The sequence below is a fragment of the Mobula birostris genome, chromosome 2, assembly GCF_030028105.1.
Source record: "Mobula birostris isolate sMobBir1 chromosome 2, sMobBir1.hap1, whole genome shotgun sequence".
In the NCBI taxonomy this organism is placed as follows: domain Eukaryota; kingdom Metazoa; phylum Chordata; class Chondrichthyes; order Myliobatiformes; family Myliobatidae; genus Mobula; species Mobula birostris.
In genome coordinates, this window is record NC_092371.1 from 40,521,777 (window position 1) to 40,538,426 (window position 16,650).

Here is a 16,650-nt window from a genome sequence, read left to right on the forward strand (position 1 = left end):
TGTTTCTAATCTTAAATACACAGATGTTCAGTGATTATTTAGCATGGTGATTTAGTGTTGCTGACAACCCCTTCAGGCATTTCCTAATGGACTTAACTGGCAGTAATTAAACTGATTTGTTTGTGGTTTAATTTTAGTTTCTTCCATTTAAAGGGATGTTGTCGTCTTCATGATGAAATTCCAGGCCATGGTTAAATGCTGTAAATGAAGTAATAATCTGTTTTAAGAGAAAACATTCCGCAAGTTTAGTTTTTAAAAGATGCATTTTTACTTCATAGGATTTTGTACTTCAATGCAGATTGAATCTATTTACCTCTAATATATGTGCCACATCACATCTACACGTCTAGGTACATGCAACAGAATTGTGAGAATCCTGGGAGTTTGTAAGATCTTTTGTCCTGGGATCTTTCCTCATTGGGATTGAACTTCTGTTGACACAATCTTGATGTCTCAGATAAAATAGAGAGATTGTGTGTAATGTTGAACAGTTGAGAGCATTTAAAGGGAGGGGGTGGAAAGAACTGAATTGCATCTGGTCATACTGGAAACTGTCCGGTTAAAAACAGATTCTGAAGTTATTTGAAGTTCTAAATTTGCAGTTAGAATTCAGAAGAAAATGCAATTTGTAAGTATGACTAATGGCATGGCTTGTTAAACATAATAAGTAGTGTCCAATTGGCTTTGATACTATCCACTTGAGTAATTGAACTCTTAAGTCAGGATTTGTACAATACGGAAGGATTCTTTCTTTACAGTATCAGAATTGGAAATAAATCCTGAGAAATGGCTTTTGAACTTATTTTAGAAGTTGGTTTCTGCCTAAATCTGGTCATCTGATTAAATGTAGTTTTAATTGTTTTTAGCTTGCCTGCATTTGTTAACCATAATTGATCTGATATGAGGAGAATAGTAAGGAAATTGAAGGAAGAACGCCACTTGCAGCAGGTTTAAAGAAAACATGTTTGGACATTGGAGGAAATCAATCAATAACAGGTCCCATTGTGTGTAATGAAATATTAAGCTACGTGAAGTTTGCAGAACAGCTCCAAAGATTTCACTGTGATTGTAAATGAATAGAATTAACTTGACTGATCACAGAAATAATATAATTTTTTTTTAAGAACACTGATTAAATCTATGTTCCCTCATGGCAGTAAGCACACCTCGTATGTGTGATTTAGCTGGGCAGTAGGTGACTGGTATTTGTAGACAGGAGACTTTAGTCTTTTTGGGAATCCTGCTCTTGGTATCTGTGAGTGGCTTATCATACATAGTACTGGAAGCCAGATCACTAATTTTCACTTCCAAAATGAAACAGACTAAATGAAATGTTAACTCATTATGGTTTGCGCTTGCATTTTAATTGTATATTTTCCATCAAATTGCACCTACTTTCAAAGTATGTATACATTATACAACCTTGAGACTCGTCTCCTAACAGACAACCATAAAACTGTGTGTGTGTGTGTGTGTGTGTGTGTGTGTGTGTGTGTCTCTTTTTTTAAAAAAAAGACCATTGAATACCCAGTGTGCAGAGGCAAAAAAAACATCATTGCATACAATAACTGCAAGCAGATAGCATTCTGAACTGAAGTCTGCAAAGAGCATCTCATAGTTCAGTGCAGACCTGAGTTGCGGAACAGCAATCTGAACCAGTTTGTCCCTCGCCTTGACACCCCGACACCCTGGCCTTCTCAATCTGGCCTAGCACCTAAATCGATGTCCAAACATCCGGTACAACCTCTCTGATACGCTGTGGGGCCAGGACTCCGCTGCCTCGATTCAGCCCTATACTTAAATCTCTGTCCAAACACATCGGGTTCAATGGTCCTGATCCACTCTGGTGTCTGGACCTCGCTGCCCTGATTCAGCCTGTAATCAACCTTTCTGATTTGGCCCTGTATTTGAGCCTCCGGGCAAACATTGCGTTCAGTCGATTAAGCAATTGAGAGAAGCTGCGCTTTCTTAATTGATATTCTCTATTTTTGTCAAAGTTGGCAAAAATAATGTGTTAAATCTAATAATTCTGTTAACTGGAGGGCTCATTTCATTAACAGGGTGGTGAGGGGAAATGCTCTAAAGGATGCTTTGCGAAGTCTGTTTAGAAGAATGATGGGTGTTTGTTGATACTAAGCAGTTACTGCTGTTATTGCTTTGCAGGTTCTCAAGTATGTCAAAACGACGGAGTTGGGGAAACAAGCGCAAAGAAATGCAGGACTGAAGAAACCAACATCTGTAAGAAATGTTGTGCTGAGTTCTTTGATCTTTCCAAGTTCCTTGAGCACAGGAAAAATTGCACTAAAAACCCACCAGTTTTGATTATGAATGAAGGCGAGAAGGAAATGCCTCCTAAGGACTGCCCAGAGTCTTGTCCAGATAACTTTCCGAATGGCCAAATGAACAATCAATCTAAAAATAAAGATAGCCCCGAAGAAAGAATGCGTGAAGAGAGTGAAACTGCTGAAATGAATGTTGATAATGTAGAATCTCAAAAACCATGTGCCTCTAATGCTGCTACAAGTTTACATCCAGCCTCTGATGTTAGCTATGTTTCCCAGTCTAAGATACCAAACACTAATGTCACATTGGAGACTATTCACAACACTAAAGTTGCAGTGACTCAGCACGTTCCAGACGATGCTTCTGCCAACAACTCAAATGCAACTGCAAGCGTCAATGTCATTCCAATCTTGCTTGAGCAGTTGGTCTGCCTGCAGCAGCAACAGCTTCAACAGATACAGTTAACTGAGCAAATCCGCATCCAGGTGGCAACGATGGCACCTCATTCTCTTCATCCATCTATTGTTGCAGCTGCAGACCCCCTTAAAGCATTGGGGGCACACCTTTCACAGCAGCTTTCGGCTGCTGCTGCTTTAATTGGGCAGAAAGTGGGTAGCCAAAGCTACTCGATAGAAGGTTTTAAGCCAGTACAGGTACCTCATTCTTCTGTTGGTTCAACTCATTTTAACAAAAGCTTGCACCATTCCTCTGAGCCGGCGTCTCTCCAGACAACGAGCACCCTAACTTCACTGACTTCCAAACCTGATTCCATCTTGTGCTCTGAAAATCCAGCCAGGCTTAAGCATGGCAACCTTACCAGCTCGGTTGCAAGATTTCCAAATCCCTTGCTACCTCGGTCCCCAAATACAGCAACTATTCACAGCCCACTGATTGGACTATCTGCAGCTTCAGCAGCACGAAATCAGAAAGGCAAGCCTCCGAACGTCGCCGTATTTGAAACAAAGTCTAATTCGGAAGAGTCCTTTTTCAAACACAAGTGCAAGTTCTGTGGCAAAGTGTTTGGAAATGACAGTGCCCTGCAGATTCATATCCGTTCTCACACAGGTGAGCGACCTTACAAATGCAATATCTGCGGCAATCGTTTTACAACTAAAGGCAATCTGAAGGTTCATTTCCAGCGACACAAGGAGAAGTACCCGCATATCCGAATGAATCCATATCCTGTTCCAGAACATTTGGACAATGTTCCAACCAGCAGTGGAATTCCATATGGTATGTCTATACCTGTTGATAATTCTGCGAATTGGGCAGACACCAAACCTGTCTTGCAAACTTTGCCCAATTCCATTGGATTGAATCTGTCGACTGCTTTTGAGGACACTTCAGATAAAGCACCAGCAAGTGATTTTCTGCAAAGGCGATCTCCAGCAGTAAGTGAAACTGCATCTTTGTCATCGAATATCAGCAGCTACGAGTCAAATGCTGAAGCTAAGTCTACAAATGAGAATGGCAATCCACCTACTTCCATAATGTCTGAAACCTCAAAGCCCAAGCAACCTTTTGGTAATGTACTTGATAATAGCCAAACGTCTGAGACATCCAAGCTTCAACAGTTAGTGGAAAATATAGACAAAACATCAGCTGACCCAAATGAATGTGCTGTGTGCCATCGTATACTAAGTTGTCAGAGTTCACTGAAAATGCATTATCGTACCCACACTGGTGAAAGGCCTTTCAAATGTAAAGTTTGCGGCAGAGCTTTTTCCACAAAGGGCAACCTCAAGACTCACTATGGAGTTCATAGGGCAAAACCTCCTTTGCGGGTACAGCACTCGTGCCCGATTTGCCACAAGCGGTTCACTAATGCTGTTGTTCTTCAGCAGCACATTAGAATGCACATGGGAGGTCAAATCCCAAACACCCCTCTGCCTGAAGGCTATTATGATGGTTCTGATCCAGAGCCAGCTTTAGCAGATGAAAATGCTGAACTTGACAGCAGTTTTACGGATGAAAATATGGATGAATCTGAGTTGGATGGGGAGAAAAGCGCAAAGGTGCCAGCAAGTGAGTATTCGAAACCAGTTTTGCCTTACAGTGACTTACCGGCCAACTCTCCTCTGCTGGTTTTCTCCAATATAGCTGCTTTGGAAAGTCAGATGAAAATGATTAACTCTAACTCTAATGTAAGCTTGCAGCGGCAGAGCAGTTTAAAATCCAGTGAGAATGGCTCTCCTGAAAGTGAAGGAATGGCTAATGATTCTCTTTCGGCAGTAGGAGATCAAGAACACCAGAATAACCAGAGCCCAGGTGCTGCGGAATCCGCATTGTTTCAAGCTTCGTCTCCTGCTAACAGCTTTAATGGCAGCCACGTGTCCAAGTCGCCAGGATTCCCTAACGAAAATGTAGCAACAAAAACTGAGCCTGTTGAGACATCTGAACTGACAAATGATGCTGCGTTAGACTTAACATCTGCCAATATTCATCGGAAGGTTAAGGAAGAAGTCACTAATGTTCCGTTTACTAATGGGGATTGCAGTAAGTATGGAAAGAATATATGTAGTTTAAACTTTGCTATTTAATTTTGGTATGGTCTCCAGTCTATTCTTTGTGACTCTGCTCCATTAACATCGTAGCTTATAATTGGGTGCTCATTTCAATAGGCCTTGGTAATTGTAAACAGGAACCTTTTGTACAAAAATAAAACTTGTGTAAGTGAATCTCAGCACTTTTAAAGTATGCTGAGATCTGATGAGATAAGTGAAGTGGTTTCGTGGTGTAAGACAAGCGATGGCTGGTCTCCCACCCTTCTGTCAAATAAAGAGGAAGAAGAAAACTATTGTTCTATTTCCTCTTGTAACTGTCTGTTTCTTGGGCAGTGATTGTTGTCCAGTAACTAATCCTGGCCTATTTCTGTATTATTGCTGAGGAGGAAACTGATTTTAGTTCCCTTTTGACTGCCAATTTCAAGAAGCTTTGGAGCAGTCTTAAAACTGTCTTTATCACTGGTCAAGCTGAGATCAGTGGTTTTGAGACCAGAGATTGAACCTGAGAACTTTTCAAAATAAAGTGTCTATCAACAGCATTTCATCAGAGAGATGGGGTGGGGGCACGTCAATGCACTCTGAACTGCAAGGAAACTGAAGGTATTGAGTATCAGGGTAGTGCTATATTGTAGAACAAGATTTGTAACAAATGCCAGATATTTTCAGTGAATGAAGGATTGTTGCAAATAATCTTATGATTATAGACATAAAATATATTATAAGCAACGTTTCTCACATACAAATGCTGGAGGAACTCAGCAGGTCAGGCAGCACCTATGGAGAAGTGTAAACAGTCAACGTTATGGGCTGAGACCCTTTTTCAGGACTGGAAAGGAAGTGGAGACGTCCAAAATAAAAATGGAGAAGTTGAAGATAAAATGTATCATGTCACTTAAGCAATTGGCTACGATTGATGGAAATTATCCAATCATCTCCGCCTTGTTTGGGAAAAGTGCTGGCACTTTTTCCTAATAGAATAACAATTAATTTTCTAATAAGCTCTTCTCAGGCTTCCAGTGGGGTACAGGTATCAGTTATACAGGTTATAATCAATACGTACCCATGTTGGAAGCCTGTGAAGAATTTATTTGTCATGTATGCTGGGAAAGCACTAGGTCCTTTTTCCAATTAATTTTCTGTTCAAATATTAACAACTTTGAATGTTAATTTGAACTTCATTATTAAAGTACACTTGTTCATGTTTTAAGTATCCCCAGCAAGTTTAATGTCTACAAAAAAAAACTGGATTGCTCCTCTGACCTAAAACTGGTTTAACCTCCTATTTAACTAGTGTGTCCTACAGATTATCACCCTATTCCTTTCTTTGATAAAAGGACACAATAGAATGTTTGGTTTTAGTAGTACGTGCTCATGGTGATTACATTCAACTGCAATAGTGCAGTAAGAATGTATTTATTATTTGAATAGCGCAACAAAAGTTTAAATTGGAGAATATAAAATGCATTGATGGCCTGAAAGATGCAATGATAAGCAATTGAGCAGTATCGCACACAAAAAATGCTGGTGAACGCAGCCGGCCAGGCAGCATCTATTGGAAGATGTACAGTCGACGTTTCGGGTCGAGCCTCTTCGTCAGGATTAACTGAAGGAAGAAATAGTAAGAGATTTGAAAGTGGGAGGGGGAGATCCAAAATGACAGGAGAAGACAGGAGGGGGAGGGATGGAGCTAACAGCTGGAAAGTTGATTGGCAAAAGGGATACGAGGCTGGAGAAGGGAAAGGATCATGGGATGGAAGGCCTAGGGAGAAAAAAAGGGGGAGGGGGTGCCCAGAGGATGGGCAAGGAGTTATAGTGAGAGGGACAGAGGGAGAAAAAAGAGAGAGGAAAAAAAGGGGCAAAAAATAAAAATAATAATAAATAAGGGATGGGTACAAAGGGGAGGTGGGGCGATAACAGAAGGTAGACAAGTCAGTGTTCATGTCATCAGGTTGGAGGCTACCCATACGGAATATATGGTGTTGTTCCTCCAACCTGAGTGTGGCTTCATCTTGACAGTAGAGGGGGCTGTGGATAGACATATCAGAATGGGAATGGGACATGGAATTAAAATGTGTGGCCACTGGGAGATCCTGCTTTCTCTGGCGGACAGAGTGCAGGTGTTCAGCGAAACGGTCTCTCAGCATGCTTCCGGTCTTGCCAATATGTAGAAGGCCACATCGGGAGCACCGGACGCAGCATATCACCCCAGACGACTCACAGGTGAAGTGTCACCTCACCTGGAAGGACTGTCTGGGGTCCTGAATGGTGGTGAGGGAGGAAGTGTTAAGGGCATGTGTAATAGTTCTGCTTACAAGAATAAGTGCCTGGAGGGAGATTGGTGGGAAGGGATGGGGAGACGAATGGACAAGGGAGTCGCAGGGTGAGGGCAGGGTGAAAGTTGGAGGCAAAGTTAATGAAGTCAACGAGCTCAGCATGCGTGCAGGAAGCAGCACCAACGCAGTCGCAATGCAGTTCCTCAAGTTTACCTGGTCCATTTCCAACACCTCCTTCTCCTGATCTTTGTCATAAGCTGTCTCAAGATGTCCACCTTAAGCCTATGGACTCTCACAGCTACCTGGACTATTCCTCTTCCCACCCTGTCTCTTGCAAAAATGCCAACCCCTTCTCGCAATTCCTCCGTCTCCGCTGCATCTGCTCTCGGGATGAGGCTTTTCATTCCAGGACGAAGGAGATGTCTTCTTTTTTTTAAAGAACGAGGCTTCCCTTCCTTCTCATATCATTTCTCTGCCCCCCCCCCCAACCCCCATCCCTTCCCACCGATCTCCCTCTTGGCACTTATCCTTGTAAGCGGAACAACTACACATGCCCTTACACTTCTTCCCTCACCACTATTCAGGGCCCCAAACAGTCCTTCCAGGTGAGGCGACACTTCACTTGTGAGTCGTCTGGTCTGATATACTTTGTCCGGTGCTCCCGTTGTGGCCTATATATTGGCGAGACCTGACGGACGCAGGCTGGGAGACCATTTCACTGAACACCTACGCTCCGTCCGCCAGAGGAAGCAGGATCTCCCAGTGGCCACACATTTTAATTCCACGTCCCATTCCCATTCTGATATGTCTATCCACGGCCTCCTCTACTGTCAAGATGAAGCCACACTCAGGTTGGAGGAACAACACCTTATATTCTGTCTGGGTAGCCTCCAACCTGATGGCATAAACATTGACTTCTCTAACTTCCGTTAATGCCCCACCTCCCCTTCATACCCCATCCCTTATTTATTTATTTATTATTATTATTTTAATTTTTCCCCTTTTTTTTCTCCCTCTGTCCCTCTCACTATAACTCCTTGCCCATCCTCTGGGCTCCTCTCCCTCTTTCTTTCTCCCTAGGCCTCCTGTCCCATGATCCTCTCCCTTCTCCAGCCTCGTATCCCTTTTGCCAAACAACTTTCCAGCTCTTAGCTCTATCCCTCCCCCTCCTGTCTTCTCCTATCATTTTGGATCTCCCCTCCCCCTCCCACTTTGAAATCTCTTACTATCTCGGGATCAATAAAGTATGTCTATGTCTATCTCTTCTTTCAGTTAGTCCTGACGAAGGGTCTCATCCCAAAATGTCAACTGTACCTCTTCCCATAGATGCTGCCTGGCCTGCTGCATTCACCAGCATTTTTTGTGTGTGTTGCTTGAGTTTCCAGCATCTGCAGATTTCCTCGTGTTTGCATTTTTAAATTGAGCAGTAAACATGTTTGTACAGCCACTGGCTTAAAAAAAAATGCAAGGGTTTTTCAAGTCATTTTTTTGTGTTCCCCTTAAGAGACAATAGGACAATTGGTTTGTCATCCCTCTTCTGTATATATTGTGGTTTCGGCTGAAGAACATTTCTTCTGGCTATTTGACGATGTAAATTGGTTTGCTTTTTGGGAAAAAAAAGCCTTTGGAAAATTATTGCTTGATTTTGCAGATTTCAAAAGATGATTTTGGTGTCTTCAATATTTATTTTACAAAACATCATGCCCTGCTTGATCATTGCTCTTGATTTAGATTCATCAATGTATCCAGTTAGTTCTGTACATTTGTATATCTTTTCCCTTGTAATAGCATTTGATAGCTATGTAAATGAATGGCCTTGGGAGCTGAACAGCTTTGATCTGTTCACCAATGGCATTGGATAGTTGCGGCATTTGGCCATCAACTCATTACCGGGCCATTATCACACTGCTTAGCCCCTTCTCCTTAGGCTGCGTCACACTAGACTGGATAAATCCGTAACCAAAGCCTTTTCTCTTCTCTTTGACCCTCTGTCCACACTGAAACGCCGTTTTCCTCCCCCAGAAACAGAGCTTTTCTGAGACGCTCTCTAGAGTTTTAAAATCTGAAAATGCCGGTTTTGCATTGTAGTGTGTACGGGGTAACCGGAGGTTTCAAAAAAACTGTCGTCCCTTTCATCGTTGAAGAGACTATGGCTGTAGGAAATGTTTCCAGGGTGACCCCTCTGTGGGAGTGGGGAAGATGTTGGTGGGGCCACCCGAGGGTCTGTGTGTCCGTATGTGTAGCTATTGTAGTGGCTGTGAGGTTGGTATTGTGGCGGTGAAGAGTACTGGGTGGAAGCCATCGTATTCCTCATCATTGCAAATCCCTCTGCAACAGAGTTGGTCAGGTTTTCAATGTTTGTCGTCAGCCAGATCATACTGTCCGTGAGCTCCCTGTCGGTTGCCTCCATATGCTCCAGTATTTGTTTTTTTAGATTTAAGTCCTCCTGCGCGAGAGCCAACGGCTGTCAGTTGTTTGGCAATTTCCTTTTAAGTTTCTCTAGTCTGTAACTGGACAAACGTGCACCAAGTATACCGTTTCCTCTTGGCTTGTTTTCTTAGATGTGTCCTGCGCATGCCCAGTAGGAGATTCACCCAAATACCCGTTTTAATGTGGACGGAGGTATTTTCAAAACTGCCTGGTGCGGACGCCTATCGTTTTTATGCGAAACCGGTGTTTTCAAAATTATACGGTCTAGTGTGGATGTAGCCTTAACTTAGCATTTATTTCCTTCACAGTAGATTTCTCTTTCTCCCTCTTGAATATCAGTATTTCAGCTGCAAGTAGTGCATTGTAGTATCAAATCTCGGGCTACTTTTAAAACATTCATCAAATCACTATTAATTATCTTTCGCTATATACTCTGTAATTTCTCATCAACCCTTCCCCCAGTGGAAATAATTTGCCAGTACCCACCTTGTTCAGAAACTTGATCATTTTACATACTTGTATTGAATCTCCCTTCAGACATCTCTATAGAAAATAGTCCTAGCTTTCCCAATTTCTCCGTGTAACTGTAATTCCTCAATCCCTGGATCCATTCTTTTTGCATCTTTTCTGGGATTCTCCAGTGTCATCTTATACTTCCTTTAATGAGGTGACCAGAAATGAATGGAAAACTCCACTTGAAGCCAGACCAGTGTTTCATAAAGGTTTAGCATAATAGCTTGACTTTTATATTCTATACCTCTATAGATAAAATGCAAATTGTGTAAGCCTTATCATTTTCTCAACCTGTGACACTGCATCCAATTACATGTGAACTCTCATACTTGTATTCTCCCTCTCACACGTCTTTTAAAATTTTATATTGTCAAAATGCAGCATCTCTCCGTTTTCCACATTAAATACCATCTGCTCTGCATCTGCCACTCTACTAGGTTCTTTTATCCTGCTGCAATTATTTCTTAGTTTCCAGCTATTAAGTTTTGTGTCATCCAGGCATTTTAGAAATTGTGGTTCCCATTTATGTAGGTCAATAGAAAAAAAAATGGTCCTGGTATTGAGGACCACCCTCAAGATGGGGTAGGGGGGGGGGAACAATTGTTAACCACTGCTTAAACTTTGCTGATAAATGTTGACAACAATGAATGATCAGTAGTAATTTATTTGCATTCCAATATTGTAAGCTCTGTTCTGTTTTGTATCTTGGAGAATGATGCATTCAGTTGATTGTGTATCTATAACTAAACCCTTCAGCTTTTCTTGAACTGGTTCTTGGAATCTAAAATTCATAGAATTGTACACCATAGAAATGGAGCTGGCAACTTGGTGTTCTCTTTAGTTCATTCTGCCGTGGAAAATACATTCTGCCCTGTTAAATTCTTCATTGGATCATCTTTCAACAGAACATAATTCTTTTACCCCAAGTGTTTTCATAACTAAAGGTTGATAACTTTTCCACAAACTCCTTCCTGGTCTTGACCCTGTTCTTTTAAAATAAAATTCACAAAATGGAAACAACAATTTAATTGTAACTAAATGAATAATTTGTACAAATTTAGCACTACACAGATATTTAACATATAAAATAGTGTTTTGGAGTCCCATGTTCATGAAAGGCACAAACTAAATGTTTTCACTATTATCATTTCTGATTTTGAACTCGAAGGATTTTTTTTGTCAAACATCTGATCTTCAAGTATGCAGTCATTCATGTGTTGTTCTAACTCCTTTGTTTGGGGTGTGTGACTTCAGTTTGTGAATCTTGCTTTTCACTCTAGCAAATAGAGTGTTGCTTTCTGCCCGTTGGAATACAATGCACCAAAATATAATGCTGCATTAAAGCCTTATTGGGAATTTTACTTAATGAAGTATTTTCCAGGAAAACTCCACTTCTCATTTGCGTATAACTGTATGTAAACTCTGAGCAATATAATCTCTACCTAATATGATCCCTCTCAAGTTCTATCATCTATTTGATTGCATCATCCTGAAGACATAGGTAGTCTTCCATCATGAGGGATGCAGCTCAATAGACAGGGTCTTGTATTTATCACCATTGACTTTCCATTTTTTAGGCAATCTCTAAGCATACTCCTGACTTACTGAAACAAAATAATGACTTTCCCCAGTTTCAGAGTGTTGCAAATGAGTTTAAACATGTTATTTATTGTTTTATTTGAATGAAGAGCACCGGCTGATTTGTGCATGTCAATGTAAGAACATTAGAAGCAGGAGTGGGATCATGCTTGACCGGCCATCATTTTTCCACTGCACGGCCCCTGTGGATGGAGAATTCCAAAGATCAGTACACTCTGGATAAAGTAATTTTCTTCCCATCTTTGTCCTGAGTGACCAGTTACTTATTTTGAAGCTGTCACTTCTAGTAGAGATAGAGAAACATCATCTCTACATTTTTCCCTGTCCAGTTCAGGAAAAAGGTTGCATGTTTTGAGACTTTCCTTTCATTCTTCTAAGCGATCAAAAATGTATGCTTAATCTACTTGTAAGACAAAGCCACCAGTCCAGGAATGAACCTGATGAACCTTTTGCTACACTTTTATAGTGCAAGCAAGTGAGGAGAGCAGATGTGTACTCTAGAAGTGGTGTTGTCAGACAGTAAGATGACACTACTCTTGTACACATGGTATGCAGGATGCATTCCCAGGTTGAAGATGCCAATAGCATTCACTTAAAGAGTTGTGTATGGAGAGATGTGTTATTGGCAACAAGGCTAGAAGGGGCCTAATAATGCAAAGGGTGATATAACAGGTCAGCAGTCTAAGCTGTGTGTTCAGATCCTATTGTAATAAATGACCATTTGCTGTGTTAGTTGCTTGCTGTATCAGTGGGCTATTTTTCAGTGATTCATGTATAGATACACCAAGTTTCCTTCTGAATACCACCATCTTTCATGTAATGTCCTGTCTGTCATATCCTTATGTATTTGTTTAGCCTGTGTATACCCTTGACCTCTCTGCACAGCTATCATAATTCACTGCCTCTTAGCCAGTTATCGGTAAAACTTGGATATATTTGATCATGTCATCCATATTATTGCAATTAATTCAATTTGCGGGTATATTGACCAACTCTTCAAATTGGTTGAAGAATAAAATAGCAAGCTAGATATCGAAACCTACATTCTTATTCAAAAGTTGCATGGAATCTTCTACCTTCTTGCAGAGTCGGAAGTGGAAGCCACTGAAGTCTTGCCCAAGTGATTCTGACTAGCAGGATAGCACTTGTGCTTAAATACTTAAGTCTTTGGAGTGCAGATTTTACACATGACTTAGCAATGCCGCAAGCCAAAATTTACCAAACGTCTTTTTGAAATTTGTGGGTTAAACTTTCTCCTTTAACTAGGACATTTTTACAGTTTCCTCATGTAACTCAAATTCAGGATGATACCTGTTGTGCAGTTGGTCCACTAGGGGTGGGTTTACAATTGTGCTCTTATGGTATATATTTTAGACCGTAAGATATAGGAGCAGAATTACGTCGTTTGGCCTACTGAGTCTACTCTATCGCTTCATCGTGGCTGGCCCATTTCCCTTTCAGCTCCAACCTCCTGCCTTCTCCCTTTAACCCTTCATGCCCTGACTAATGAAGAATCTATCACCGTCTGCTTTAAATATGCCCAATGACTTGGGCTCCACAACTGCGTGTGAAAATGAATTCCACAGGTTCACCATTCGCTGGGTAAAGAAATTCTTCTTAATCTCCATTCTAAATGGACATCCCTCTGGTTTTAGACTCCCTGCCATAGGAGATAGCCTCTCTATATCCACTGTATTGAGGCCTTTCACCATTCAATAGGTTTCGATGAGGTTCCCTACCTGCCCCCCATTCTTCTGAATTCCAGTGAATACAGGCCAAAAGCCATCAAATGCTCCTTGTATAATAAGCCTGTCAATCCCAGAATCATTTTTGTGAACCTCTTTTGAACTCTCTCCAATGTCAGCACATCCTTTCCAAGATAAGGGGCCCAAACCTGATGGCAATACTCCAAGTGAGGCCCCATCAGTGCCTTAAAGCCTCAACATTACATCCTTACTTTTAAATTCTAGTCCTCTTGAAGTGAATGCTAACATCACATTTGCCTTTCTCACCACCGACTCAACCTTTAGGGAATCCTCCATGAGTACTTTCAAGTCCTTTTCCACTCAGATTTTTGATTTTTTTTTCTCTCTCCATTTAGAAAATGGTCTACCATTTTTTTTATTTCTACCGAAGAGCATGACCATACAATTCTGGATACTGTATTCCATCTGTCACTTTGCCCATTCTCATAATCTGTCTTAAGTCCTTCTGTAGCCTGTCTGCTTCCTCAACACAACCTGCCTCTCCACCTATCTTCATATCATCAGCAAATTTGGCCACAAAGCCATCAATTTCATCATCCAAATGATTGACATATAATGAGAAAATAAGTGGTCCCCAACACAGAACCCTGTGGAAAACACGAGTCACTGGCAGCCAACCAGAAACCAAATCAGCCAATCTTCTATCCATGCTGGTATCTTTCCTGTAATACCATGGTTATTAACTTATTAATCAGCCTCGTGTGTGGCAACTTGTCAAAGGCCTTCTGAAAATCCAAGTACACAACATCAACTGATTTCTCCTTTGACTATCCTGCTTGCTATTTCTTCAAAGAATTCCAAAAGATTTGTCAGGCAAGATTTTCCCTTGAGGACACCATACTGACTAAGGCCTATTTTATCATGTGCCTCCAAGTACCCTGAGACATTCTTAATAATCAACTCCAACATCTTCCCAACCATTGAGGTCAGATTAACTGGCCTATAGTTTCCTTTCTTCTGCCTCTCTCCATTCCTGTCCTCTGAAACCATGACAAAATATGTTGATTCTTGAAAGATTATTTCTAATGCATCCACAACCACCTCTGCTACCTCTTTCAGAACACTGGGGTGTAGACCATCTAGTTCAGGTAATTTACCTATTTTCAGACCCTTCAGTTCCCAAGTACCTACTCCTTAGTGATGACAACTTCACTTGCTTCTGCTCCTGACACACTCGAATGTCCAGCATCCTGCTAGTGTCTTCCTCAGGGAAGACTGATGCAAAGTACTTAGTTCGTCCACCATTTCCTTGTCCCCCATTACTACTTCTTGAGCATATTTTCCAGTGGACTGATATCTACTCACCTCTTCTACTCTTCATATACCTGAAGAAACTTTGGGTATCCTCTTTAATGTTATTGGCTAGTTTGCCTTTGTATTCCACCTTTTCCTTCATTAAGATTTTTTTAGTTGCCTTTGGTTTTTAAAAGCTTCCCAATCCTCTAACTTCCCACTAATTTTTGCTCTGTTATATGCCCTCTCTTTGGTTTTTATGTTGGCTTTGACTTTGACTTCCCTTGTCAGCCATAGTTGCATTCTGCTTTTAGAATACTACTACTTTGGGATGCATCTATCCTGCACCTTTTCAATTGCTCCCAGAAACTTCAGCCATTGCTATTCTGCCGCCATCTCTGCTAGTGTCCCCTTGCAATCAATTTTGACCAGCTCCTCTCTCATGCCTCTGTACTCCGCTCTATTACTGATACATCTGACATTAGCTTCTCACTGCAGGAGTGAATTCAGTCATATTATGATCATTGCCCATGAAGGGTTCTATTACTTTAAACTCTCTAATCAATTCTGTTCATTGCACTACATCAAGTGCAGAATAGCTGATTCTCCTCATGGGCTCAATCATGAGCTGCTCTCAAAAGCCATCTTGTAGGTATTCTACAAATTCCTCCTCTTTGGACCCACCACCACCTTGATTTTCCCAACCTACCTGCATATTACTGCCTGTGTCACGTGACGGTGAGTACAGGAATAGAGCGAGGCAGAGGATAAACGGGTGACTGAGGGATTGGAGCAAGGGCAGTGATTCTAGATTTCTGGATCATTGGGACCTCTTTTGGGGTAGGGGTGACCTGTACAAAAAGGACGGGTTGCACTTGAATCCCAGGGGGGACCAATATCCTGGCGGGGAGGTTTGCTAAGGCTATTTGGGAGAATTTAAACCAGGATTGCTAGGGGGAGGGAACCAAACTGAAGAGACCGAGGAAGAGGCGGTTGGCTCACAAATAAAAAATGCTTGAGGACAGTGTGAGAGGGATGATAGGCAGGTGATGGAGAATGGATGTGCTCACACCAGTGGTTTGAGATGTGCCTATTTTAATGCAAGGAGTATTATGAACAAAGTGGGGTGAGCTTAGAGCATGGATCAGTACTTGGAGATGTGATGTTGTGGCCGTTACAGAGACTTGGATGGCTCAGGGGCAGGAATGGTTACTTAGAGTGCCAGGCTTTAGACGTTTCAGAAAGGACAGGGAGGGAGGCAAAAGAAGTTGGGGCATGGCACTGTTGATCAGAGATAGTGTCACGGCTGCAGAAAAGGAGGAAGAGATGGAGGGATTGTCTACGGAGTCTCTGTGGGTGGAAGTCAGGAATAGCAAGGGGTCAATAAATCTACTGGGTATTTTTTATAGACCACCCAATAGTAACAGGAACATCGAGGAGTAGATGGGGAGACAGATTCTGCAAAGATGTAATAATAACAAGGTTGTCGTGGTGGGAGATTTTAATTTCCCAAATATTGATTGGCATCTCCCTAGAGTGAGGGGTTTAGATGGGGTGAAGTTTATTAGGTGTGTTCAGGAAGGTTTCTTGACACAATTGTAGCCTTATCTACATAAAGGAGAGACTTTATGTAGTACTTGATCTGGTATTGGGAAATGAACCTGGTCAGGTGTCAGATCGCTCAGTGGGAGAGCATTTTGGAGATAGTGATCATAATTCTATCTCCTTTACCTTAGCATTGGAGAGGGATAGGAATAGATAAGTTAGGAAAGTATTTAATTGGGAGTAAGGGGAAATATGAGGCTATCAAGCAGGAACTTGGAAGCCTAAATTGAAAACAGATGTTCTCAGGGAAATGTATGGAAGAAATGTGGCAAATGTTCAGGGGATATTTGCGTGGAGTTCTGCACACGTACGTTCTAATGAAACGGAAAGGATGGTAGGGTACAGGAACCGTGGTGTACAAAGGCTTTTGTAAATCTAATCAAGAAGAGAAGAAAAGAAAAGCTCACGAAAGATTCAAAACACTAAGTAATGATAGAGATCTAG

At 41.5% G+C, this 16,650-nt stretch overlaps 1 protein-coding gene across 1 annotated transcript in view; it reads left to right on the top strand.

The window, feature by feature from the left end:
• sall4 (spalt-like transcription factor 4) overlaps positions 1–16,650 on the top strand; it is a 49,069-nt gene that overhangs the window by 24,924 nt on the left and 7,495 nt on the right. The window contains exon 2 of the mRNA XM_072276827.1: positions 2,164–4,779. Within this exon, the coding sequence (XP_072132928.1) occupies positions 2,164–4,779 (2,616 nt within the window). The remainder of the gene's footprint in view (positions 1–2,163; positions 4,780–16,650) is intronic.